At 34.9% G+C, this 11,822-nt stretch overlaps 1 protein-coding gene across 3 annotated transcripts in view; it reads right to left on the minus strand.

Moving 5' to 3' along the window:
- LOC106104607 (protein ELYS-like) overlaps positions 1-11,822 on the minus strand; it is a 29,927-nt gene that overhangs the window by 1,181 nt on the left and 16,924 nt on the right. Inside the window, exons 26-40 of one of the 3 annotated variants that reach the window (XM_013284696.1) lie at positions 11,559-11,816; positions 11,243-11,314; positions 10,109-10,234; positions 9,536-9,649; positions 7,800-7,943; positions 7,337-7,405; positions 7,045-7,113; positions 6,854-6,925; positions 5,762-6,776; positions 4,962-5,400; positions 3,346-4,762; positions 2,564-2,736; positions 1,720-1,782; positions 878-958; positions 250-350 (exon numbers count right to left, since the gene is read on the minus strand). In XM_013284696.1, the coding sequence (XP_013140150.1) occupies positions 250-350; positions 878-958; positions 1,720-1,782; positions 2,564-2,736; positions 3,346-4,762; positions 4,962-5,400; positions 5,762-6,776; positions 6,854-6,925; positions 7,045-7,113; positions 7,337-7,405; positions 7,800-7,943; positions 9,536-9,649; positions 10,109-10,234; positions 11,243-11,314; positions 11,559-11,816 (4,213 nt within the window). Of the gene's footprint in view, positions 1-249; positions 351-877; positions 959-1,719; positions 1,783-2,563; positions 2,737-3,345; positions 4,769-4,961; positions 5,401-5,761; positions 6,777-6,853; positions 6,926-7,044; positions 7,114-7,336; positions 7,406-7,799; positions 7,944-9,535; positions 9,650-10,108; positions 10,235-11,242; positions 11,315-11,558; positions 11,817-11,822 lie in introns of all 3 variants that reach the window. The other 2 variants (XM_013284695.1, XM_013284697.1) reach the window with 2 other exon arrangements.

An 11,822-nucleotide genomic window follows, 5' to 3' on the forward strand; every position in this document is an offset into this window, starting at 1 on the left:
AGTTTGTAGTCTAAACGGCTGAACGGATTTAGATGAAATTTGATAGAGGAGAGTCTGAAAGAACACATAGGCTACTCACTTTTTTTAAATCTCACGCGGACGGAGTTGCGAAAGCTAGTTTCACATAAACGAAGATGCCAGCAACAGCGACTTCGTGCTTTAGGGTTACGTTGTATTTGACCATCCTCAAGTGAAATAGATGTTCCGGGACCTCCAAGGACCTTAGCGGAATGATATCTGACAGTATACCTTAGTGTCGACTGAGGGCCGGCGCCCCTTGGGCGTGTGCAGCGCCTCGCACGCGCGGTTGAAGGAGGCGCGGCGGCCGCGCACAGGGCTCGCGTCCAGCGCTGCATGTGTACCAGTTACCATTAACTTAACGTAAACTTTCACTGCCCTTCTCTGTTTCTACTTATTATCTTTCTCCTTATCCTACTCCCGTAGTGGCACAACAGGTTTTTGTCCTCCACATAATTATCATACGTCATCTCAGTCATCACTTCCTTTTTGATGACGTCACCTTTCACGCATTCCATCCATCTCTTTCTAGGTCTACTCTCACTCATAACTAACGTTCTCCTTGTAACATACGATTCATTCCTGCGTTCTCTGTTTCTACTTATACTTATATAATAAAGCATATTTTTTTAAATAAAAATCCCTAAATTTGCATATTTTCATGTTAATAAAGTGTAAATACAAAAACTGTAAGCCAATGGCAGCTAAGATGCAAGGTTTTACTTAAATTCTCGGCCAATTAGAAACACGGAATTTGAACAAAAATGTTTTTATAATGTCTTGCGGAAGAACCTAGATTTTTTTAATAAAAAAGTGAGTCTTAAATAATTCGGAAAGATTAAACTAAGTGGATACTTACTGATGTCCACAGAAGTTCTGCGAGAGACTTTCTTAGCCTTGGCTTGAGCTTCCGTCTCCGATGCGGACCGTGCCGTGCGCGCTAAAACATATAATTATTTAATTTATATATGAATATCATATTAAAATAACTACATCTCTAGTATAATAGAAAATCACAGAACTATGCGCTTTTAATATTTAGTTTAGTAAGCTTGTTATTGAAGCTAGAGAAATTAATTAAAAAATTCTATGTTTTTTAACCTTGTTCGTAATGAAATCTAAAACGCTTGAAAGAAATACAGTTCGTTGCTGCGTCTGTAAAATCAATTTAATAATTTGAATTTGTTTATCAATTGAACCAATTAAGACGCAGCAACGATTTGAAAAAATTTAAACGCAAACAATATACAAGTTAATGAAAAGATAGGAAATGCAAATTAAAAATCACCTGTTCACCAAAAACGCGTTAAGAAAAAACCTATGCTTTAACCCTCACAAAACAACATTACATATAGTTAGGTTATTGTTGATCATGGCATAGAAATTGTTAAAACAAACTTATCTTTTCTCTTCAACAATTTTCATTTGTTATTTTATTGGCCATTTCCAACAGATTACACAAAACATTGACAAAACACAGAAGATAATTCAACAATTTTCCAACCAAAATGATAAGTCCTAAAATCTGTTGAACAGCTGATTTCCACAACCAGTTTCCACACATTTGTTTCGATACAATACGAGAATTAGATTATCTACATGCTTGTTTTATATTTAAAGCAAAGATCAGCACAACACAAATAAAAACGTAGCCGTTGTTCCGACACCTAGAAAGTAAAGCTATACAAAGCGTGTACTTACGTCGTGGCCTAGTATCCGAGAGTGCGGGGCTCGCTCGCGGGAATTCCTCGTCGTCGGCTCGCCCTAGTATTTGTTAGTCCGAACAGTTAGGAAGAGTACAGGAATTTTTTGGAATTTAGATGAGCATAAACTAAGGAAATCAAGCTTGTTCGCTACCTTCTAATATAAAAAAATACAAAAGCTATCCAAGATAACGTAATAGAAGCGTGCTTGTTAAAAAAAGGTAAAAATTATGTTTGAAATATTTTTAACACAATAAAAGATGCAAAGTAAGATAATTTTATCGATCTATTTTAATTTATTTTGTCTGAAAATTTTGCTCATCAAAATTCCGAATCAAAATTGCAAATAAAATTATCTATGTACTACAAGCTGCTATGGCCCACTATACAAAGCTGCAAAATAAAAACTTCGATCACATTTGCTTTTAAAAAAATATTGCGTATCCGTAATGTTTATACCAAAAAAATGAAAATTTTTTTACAACACAAAAAGTATGTTTTGTGTTGAACACGATTTAGGTCATCGTTTTAAATGTTGATGAATAATATTTTAAATTATTAATGTATTAATCGGATTTTAGTTATAAGAATGTTAACATGCTTTTAACTTTAAATTATAAATTCAATATTACAAAAATTCGCGTAGCTAAAATTAAAAAAAAAATAAAAAAAATCATCTTTTAAATCAGTCAAGAAAAGAACTTAATACCATGCTAACAAACATTGATTTATAGATATTTATTTCTACAACTCAAGGGGATTTAAGGGGGATTTCATACAAAATAGTAATTCCCACCTGATGTTCGCGAGCAATATTTCACTTATTATAAACATGTACATACCATCGAAAGTTTCCTTGTCTAGTAATTGTACGCGGTCCATGTGAGTGTCGGCAACGTCCTCGTCTACAGAAGTTTCAGATTTGGAGGCGACGCTGGCGACGCTGGCGCGGCGGCTGCGCGGCGTGCTCGGACGCAGTTTCGATTCTAACATGGCTTTTTGATGTCGTGTTAGTCTGCATTGAAAAAAATGATTTTTTATCATAAATAAACCAGCGCTTGATATTAACTGAACTAAGTAAATACGCGTGTGCTTTAATTTTTTTTATTTACCAGAGAAAAATCTTTATTCAAGAAAACTATACTAATATTTTAGAGTCGAAAGATTTGTGTTTTTGTATGCATAGAATTCAAAAATTACTGGGCCGATTTCAAATATTCTTGCCCCAATAAATAGCTACGTTATCATTGAGTAACATAGTCTAAATATAATTGTAATAAATATATTACAATTATCATTTCCGCGCGGACGAAGACGCGAATTTAAGATAGTATTTCATAAAGATGGTTAGTATCGGCAATAGATAATGTTTTTATTGTCATAAAAAATAACAAGAGAAAGGCGACCTAGAAAAAATAGCAATCGGTTGCCATCGAAAACTAAGTATAGCAAATAATTTTACATTACCTTTTGTCTGCGCAAAATTAAAAAGAATATCTATTAAAAATAAAGCCTATGTTATTCAGTGATAACATAGCTTTCCGATAGTGAAAGAATTTATGAAATAAATACAGTAGTTTTTGAGTTCATTCGTTACATACACGAATACAAAAATAAAACATACCTTTCAGTTGCTAATATTTCATTAAGAATATCTTCACTACTCTCTTCTATTTTCTGACTATTATCTTCCACTTCAGGTATAACACACAATTCAGTCTTCGTGTTCAATATCGACTTCCGTCCTTTTCTCGCTACTGGCTTTTTATCGGTATCTTCTATCTTGCTCTTACTCGATTTCACTGAAGATTCCGACGCGACACTAGAGTTATCGTCTATGTTCTTACTTCTAGAACGAGTTGATCTTCTTCTTGGTGTTAGAGTCTCATCAGGGGTGACACTTTCATCCATTTCATCCACATCTTTGGATGTGCGTCTTTTTGGCATAACCCTAGATTTAGGCATTGGCGATTTGGAAACTCTTTTCGATGGAGTCGTTACTTCTAATGTTGTATTTTCGGATGTTTCTTTATCAATTTCTTGATTGGATTTATTCGATGTGGTTGATTGAGTACGCTTTCTTATGGCCGGTGCTTTTGTCTCTTTAACTTCCTCATTTTGATCTGTTTCCATAGACTCGGACGAATCTTTTGTGGTAATTTCATCTTTCATGCTTGTTACTTCTATATTTTCTGCCGAAGGTACCGTATCCATTGCAGATGGCACTTCTGAACTAAGTATATCCTTTCTATCACCACCGTTTGTTTCACTTCTTTCTTTTATTTCAGGCATCTCTACAGTTACACTGACCTTTGTTTCAGGTATTTCCTCAATGTTATCGAGCATCGTTTCAGGCATTTCCTTTATTTCACTAACCTTTGCTTCAGGCATTTCTTCAATTTCACTGACCTTCGTTTCAGGCATTTCTTCAATTTCGCTAACCTTCGTTTCAGGCATTTCTTCCATTTCACTGACCTTTGTTTCAGGCATTCCTACAATTTCGTTGACCTCTGTTTCAGGCATTTCTTCAATTTCACTGACCTTCGTTTCAGGCATTCCTACAATTTCGTTGACCTCTGTTTCAGGCATTTCTTCAATTTCACTGACCTTCGTTTCTGGCATTTCCTTAATTTCACTGTTCTTTGTTTCAGACATTTCTGTAACATCAGTCTTAACAGTTTCAGCTACATCTTCTGTGGCAGTAATAACTTCCATAGGAGTAGTTTCTACTATATTTTTATTAAAACTTTCAGTTTCCAATACATCAGGAGAGTCTCTGACAGTATTTTGAACAAAAATATCTCTAGTTTCTTCAAAAACAGGTGCAGTTTCTTTAACATTGTTTTCAGCGAAGATATCTTTCGGTTCTTGAATAGGTGCCGTCGCAGTCATTTCGATTTCTTTACATTCTTGTATTGTAACCTCTTCAATAGGAGTGGGTTCAATGTTAACTGGTTGACAAGCATCCACTATGTCGTGGATATTAGAAGGTATAATTTCATTATTTTCTATTTCGACAGGCGCTATTTCTCGAAGTTGATCTGGAACTGACAGAAATTAAATAAATAACCATTATAACAAGAATACTAGACTGATCTGCGATGATTAGTGATCATAAGTGAAAAATGTATGAAACAAACGAAAAAAAGCCTATGGAATCGTTGCTAAGTTTTGTTAAATGCAATTAAAATATTGTACTATTGTTTGATAACTGGTATGTAAGGTTTACAGGTTACTTACCAAGTACTTTGTGATTACTATCATCTGAATATGTGAGGTTAATGTCAGAATTATCATCTGTTAATAACGAAATATTAGCTTGATTCAATACATCGATTGATTGCTCTTGTGCACTTTCTGATACTTTCATTTCAACATCTTGATCTATTTCAACTTCAATCATTCTTTCAGTATGACTCTCTTGTGTTTTTCCTTCAAAAACTTCCATTATTGGTGCTTCGGTTATTACATTTTCAATAGCTTTCTCAATTTCAGCATCGACTTCGCCTGTGTTAGTTATATTTTCAACTACATCTATATTTTCAGTTTGTGTTTCAGTTTGATCTGTTAGAGGTAATTCTTCTGACGTCTGTTTATTTTGTGGAATCCCGTCAGCGGCATTTGAGTCGGAATCATCATCGATGCAAATAACTTCGTCACTACTATCAGATACTGATACCTAGAAAATTGAATGTTTCAGTATTAATGAATTATAACTGTTGCCTTCACACACACACATACACACACACACGAATAGTCGTGATAACTTATTTAATTTGTCTTTTTTAGTGTTACTACTACTACATGTCGCTCGTGACTCCGACCGCGTGGAAATAAAAATTAAGTAACCTGTGTTCTTTCACACTATCATCTACATCTATGCCTATTTTCATCGAAATCCGTGCAGCTGTTTAGTTTTACAAACTCTAACAAACATCTATCCATCTAAACTTTCGCATTTATATTATTAGTATGATATAACAAAACATTTGCTATTAATTAGTACTAGAATGCATTTAGAGATACATATGGTATATCACCTCATCGTCAGCTTCCTCGCTTTCGGTAGACTCTTCTTTATTTTCTTCTTCAACGATTTCTTCATCACTACTATCTCCTTGTTCAACATTTTCTCCACCACTACTGTCTTCTGCATTTTCCTCGTCACTACTGTTTTCTCCTACTGCTATATCTTCTTCAATCTCATTAATTTCCCTCTCAATTTCAACTATTTTTTCTTTCTCCTTCTGAATAACACTATCTTTATTCTGATTATCGATTTTGTATTTCCATTTCTGATCATCTACCATTTCAATGTCGCTATCACTTGTCATTAGACTAGAAATATTAGTATATTTCCCTTCCTCATTTTCATTGCTTTCATGAGCTATGCTTGAAAGATGACTTTTGAGTACTGAATTATCAAATTCTGTCTCATTGAAGGTTGTAAACGCTTCAATGGCTTTTGGTACATCATCTTGTTTGTTACGATTTCCAGCGACACTGCTGTCGCTACTTTTTAACACGGATTTGTTAAAATCGCTTTCATCGATAGGCGTGAATTGAGGTAAAACGTTCATTTCAATATCGGGAACACTAGCTTCGGTCGATTTCTGTATTTCTTGTAAAGAAGATTGCATAATACTGCTTTCGTCAGTTTGCAAGACAGATTTTTCGAAATAAACCTCATGTAGAGTGGTAAAAGCGGGCAAAGGTTTCAAATCACTACTTGAAGTAGATTCATTGATTTCAATTACTTTTTCAGTTACCGAAAAGCTTTCTGTGGAACTTTGTAATATTGATTTATTTACTATCGGTGAAAAGGTAACGTCTATAAGACTTTTAGTGTTGCTAGCTTTTTGTGGTGTACATTCGATAACAGATTCAGTTTGTTCAGTATTTGTTTCTTTAGTTTGGACTTCGGATATTTCGCTTATTTGCTTTGTTTTAGCGAAAGCGTTCGCTTCCAATACAAGTCGTGATAGTGGTTTTCTTCCTTTACTACCAGTATCCTTTTTAGGTGACAATAATTTCTCTGGTGTCTTCGAACGGCTCCTAAAAGAAATATTATTTTTAATTTATCATACAATAAAAATATTTTAATTATAAGATGTTGCCTTATTTCAACTTGCCTTAAACTCCGTGGGCTTGACAGAATCGGTTGCTCGGGTAATTTTTCTAAATCTGGTGTTTGGGACCGACTTCTAGACATTCAAAATCAAAACATATACCAAGACAAATAACAAAGACATAAGTAATAGAAGAAAAAAATAGTGTCTTTTTTGTAAATATCCAAGTTAGTAGACTATTTTTGTAGACTTACCTCAAACTTCGTGGGCTGCTGACTGGTTCTTCAGGAACTTTCTCCACTTCAGGTGTACGAGAGCGACTTCTAAACAATCATAATAAGTAAATTCAATATAATGGGCAAGAACAGATAAAATACAAATGTTTATGAACAATAGTCACTTCGCTATTTTGGCGTATTGAAACCATTTGGGCGTTTGCAAATTTTACTGTCTAAAATATTCTATAACAATAAGATTTTAAAAATACTAACGTTTTTACAATTTTGAAATAGTTGGAGAAACGTTTACAAATAAGTTAATACTTGCCTTAAGCTTCGTGGACTGCTTATTGGTTGTTCGGGGATTTTCTCTACGTCGGGTGTACGGGAACGACTTCTACAAATTACGAAATTAGTTATTTTGAACCAAAATGTTGGCATAGTTTACAATAAAATACTAGCAGTTCCCGCGCTGCTTCAACCGCATGAAATTATAAAAACTTTGATGTTTACATTTGTGTAATTTTCTATTGCAAATGTCAAAATTCAAATGCACTAATGACAATGAAGGCCTTTGACATCAGCTTGTACTTTGTGTCCCTTTAGCGCATATCGGTTTTTTCAAATTATTTACTTCCTAAGTTTAATAAAATAGAAATTATTTAAAAACATGTTGTGATTGCTGACATGCTAAAAATTTTAAATGCGTAAATACATCAGCTTCCCGAAATCTGGAATTTTTCTTTTGATATTAGACACTCCAATTTTATTATATGTATATTGTAGATTACCTGAGAGCTCGTGTCGTGGTTGGTGTGGTAGGGGACGGGGTGGGGGTGGGGGTGGTGGCGGGCCGCGCCGGCGCCTCTGTGATGGGCTCCAATGTGGGCTCCGCCACGCTGCGCTTGTTGCCTTCCGGCGTGTACGACCTACTCCTATATCAACATAATTATATGAAAACTAGCTGTTCCCGTGCGGCTTCATCCGCATGTAATTATGAAAATTTTATTTTATTGTTTAGATTTGTCAAATTATCAATAGCAAATGTCAAAATGACAACATGAAAAACCTTAGCAATCTTTCTTTCTTGATGTTGGCAGCAACTTATGGTCTATTCCCACATTAGGGTTTTTATCCAAAATATTTACAACCTAAGTTTAATGGCGTGAAAATATATAGACTAAAGCATGACGTAAGTGTAGGGCTTTTTATAAAAAAAAAAGAATTAATGAAAAATATGCTGTGATTGCTGACATCTTAGGCAACAAAGAAGTGTGTGTTTACACTTTATTATAATAGTATAGATCAAAAAATGGTTTATTTAAAATCCAACTATGGAGAGAGGTAGAAAAATATCGTTTTTGGATACAGTAGAATTTTTAATATGTGTTGATCAGTACCCTCGCACTAGACGCAGCCTGTATCGTGAGGGTCCTCCTCTTAAGATTAAACAAACGATAAGACGGCAACAAATCAGTTAACAGTCATAAATAAATTGAAATACAATATGAAAATGTATTTTCTTAAAATTAAATAAATCTAATCAATAGGAATGCGAAATTTTGGATGAATGGATGTTTGTTAGTTTGTTATCTAAACTGCTAAACGGATATCTTTTTTTTTTTTATAATATAAGGTGGCAATCGAGCAAGCGGCCACCTGAAGCCGCCAAAATGGCGAAGCGACCGCTGCCCATAGACATCCGCGATCGCAGATGCGTTGCCTAACCTTATCCAACGGAGGAGGAGACGCACATAAAGAGGATATTGCCCCTTCCTATGCATCACCTCCACCGTCAAATCCACTACCCCTTCCCATCTTCTCCTTATAAGAAAAGGGTGGTAAAGAGAAAGGGACCTTAATTAGGCCTCCGGCACCACACTCATCAGACGAAACACGGAATTGCTTCCATTTCACGCCAGACTTCTGTGTGGTCGTGGTATTACACCGGGCGTGCCGGCCCTGCAGTGCTAACATGTTAAAGCGGGCACTACCACTGTTATATCGATTATATTGCGCTGTAGGATTGGCGCAACACTAGATTATTTGCATAGTCGTCCCATCCCTAACAGCTGTCAATGTCATTTGACGTATTGGATATAGCGCGCCATTCCGGTGAGTGGTTGAGTTTTTAAATTAATATCGCTAGTTACAATTACAGTACGGTTTTGGGCTCTGGTAGGAAGGGAACTTATTATTTATTGAAGCTACAGAGTTTTTTAAGTTACCAAGGTTTGAGTTATTGAGGTTCTACTGTATATTGTTCTAGTTACGGAAAAACCATGACATTCTCCCTTAACTTTTTATATGTATGTTACAATATAACTAATATTCTTACAAATTGTATAAATGTGAAAGTTTAGATGGATGGATGTCTGTTAGAGTTTGTTGCCTAAACGATTGAATGGATTTCTATAAAATTTGGCATAGATGTAGAGGATAGTCTGGAAGAACACATAGGCTACTCACTTTTATTTTTTTTAATTCCACGCGGAGTCGCGGGCGAAAGCTAGTACCGTAATATTACCTAGAGCTGCGTGTGTGCGACTCGTAGCATTTGACGGGTGCTTCAGTGATGGCTGACAGTTTTGTTGTCTCTTTTATAGTTTTTTCTACTAATTCCGGTGTACGAGATCTGCTTCTGAAATATAAAACAATTCAATATTTAAATTTAATTTGTATAAAAATTGCTCCTTGTAACTTCACTGTAAAAAATAGATAGACTGTGAACTAAATGTATCGAAGATTTAAAAATACCAAATTTAATAAGTATTTTGTGATGTTTTTGTAATTTTTGGTAAATTTTTTTATTGGTTAATTATAAGTAAATTTTCGGGTCCCGTAAACCTAGTGAATGAAAAACCTTAATGAAAAAGAAAAATTTCATTAAAAACATTAATTAACTAGCTATTGCTAACTTCGTCCGCATGAAATTTTTTAAAAAAGTAGCCTATGTTACTAGTGATAACGTAGCTTTTCAATCGTTAAAGAATTTTTGAAATCGGCAAAATAGTCTAAGTTATTTCAATATAGAAAAATGTAAATCTTTTCTTTGTACAATATTAGTATAGATAATGGTAATAATCTAATTAATAAATACCTGAGTGGTCTAGGCATGCTAAGGGTAGTTTTAGCGGGGTGCGGCGCGCTGGCGCTCTCGCGGCGCGGCTGCTCCGGGATGCACTCCAGAGACCCGGGACTCATCTCTGGAGTCCGGGAACGACTCCTGACACATAAATAATATTAACATATTTATTTTATAATCACATTAATATTATAAATGCGAAAGTTTAGATGGATGGATGTTTGTAAGTTTGTAGCCTAAACGGCTAAAAGAATTTCAAAATTCGGTATAGATGCAGAGGATGGTCTGAAAGAACACATAGGCTACTCATTATTGTTTTTATTATTTCCACGCGGACGGAGTCATGGACGAAAGCTCGTTCAATTACATTCATATTACATAATAATTATATTTATATTTTAGTAGCTGTCGCTCATGACTTCGTCCACTTGGAATTAAAATATAGTAACATGGCATAGACTTACTGAAAACGTAGCTTTTTAATAGTGGAATAAAAAAAAAAAATTGGCCCAGTAGGTTTTGGCTTATTTCAATACATACAAAAATACAAATCTTTCCTCTTTATAATATAAGTATAGATAAAGGTAGTTCATGTTACTAACAGTAAAAATACATTTCTTACGATGACGATGAAAGAATTTTTAAAATCGGCCCAGTAGTTTATGAGTTATTACAATACATTTTACTTACTAACACTAGTCAAAAAGCCTGTTTACTAACAAAATATGAGATTTTCTTGAAATAAAGTTTTATTATTATTAATACATACAAAAATCCAAATATTTCCTTTTTTTATAATATAAGGTGGCAAACGAGCAAGCGACCACCTGAATCCGCCAAAATGGCGAAGCGACCGCTGCCCATAGACATCCGCGATCGCAGATGCGTTATCTACCCTTATCCGACGGAGAAGGAGACGCACATAAAGAGGATATTGCCCCTTCCTATGCATCTTCTCCACCGTCAAATCCACTTCCCCTTCCCATCCTCTCCTTATAAGAAAAGGGTGGTAAAGAGAAAGGGACTTAACTTAGGCCTCCGGCACCACACTCATCAGACGAAACACGGAATTGCTTCCATTTCACGCCTGTCTTCTGTGTGTGTCCTTCCTTTTTATAATATCAGTATAGATAATTTATATTACTATACCTTGTAGCTCTGGTTATTTGAAGAGTTTTTGATACTGGCGAGTCTTGTCTCTCAGGTGTTATAGATCTGCTCCTGCAATTTTTAGTAAGTTTTAATATTTTTAATTTTTAATATGTTAACCGTAAACTATTGTACTTTCTTAGATAATGTAGATAGATTTGAAATTCTTTACTCAAAAGTATCGTTAAATATGCGTTATAGTCAAATTTCGACCTATAGGTTACCACAAGTAGATTTAATCTGAATTTCTCCTTAAAAATATACAAAAAACTGTTATTTAAAACATGATTATACAAAAACGCAGTAAACTTCTTACCTAATAATCAATGGTGTACTTTGTCCACTGATTTCTCTAAGACTTCTTCTGCCTCTGGGAGTTTCATTCATCGGTCTCAGCTCACATACAAAGTCATCAACATCCATACATTTATCTGGTTTGGGTGATTGCGATTTCTGTCTACCCTTGTGCGAGTATCGAGGATTGATTAATGTTATAGGTATATCAGCGATACTCTCTATAGATGCATTCGGATCGTCTGATAAACTACTATTCACTGATATGGAGAGGGATCGCCTAGAA

Source organism: Papilio polytes, unplaced genomic scaffold (assembly GCF_000836215.1).
Source record: "Papilio polytes unplaced genomic scaffold, Ppol_1.0 DF823510.1, whole genome shotgun sequence".
In the NCBI taxonomy this organism is placed as follows: domain Eukaryota; kingdom Metazoa; phylum Arthropoda; class Insecta; order Lepidoptera; family Papilionidae; genus Papilio; species Papilio polytes.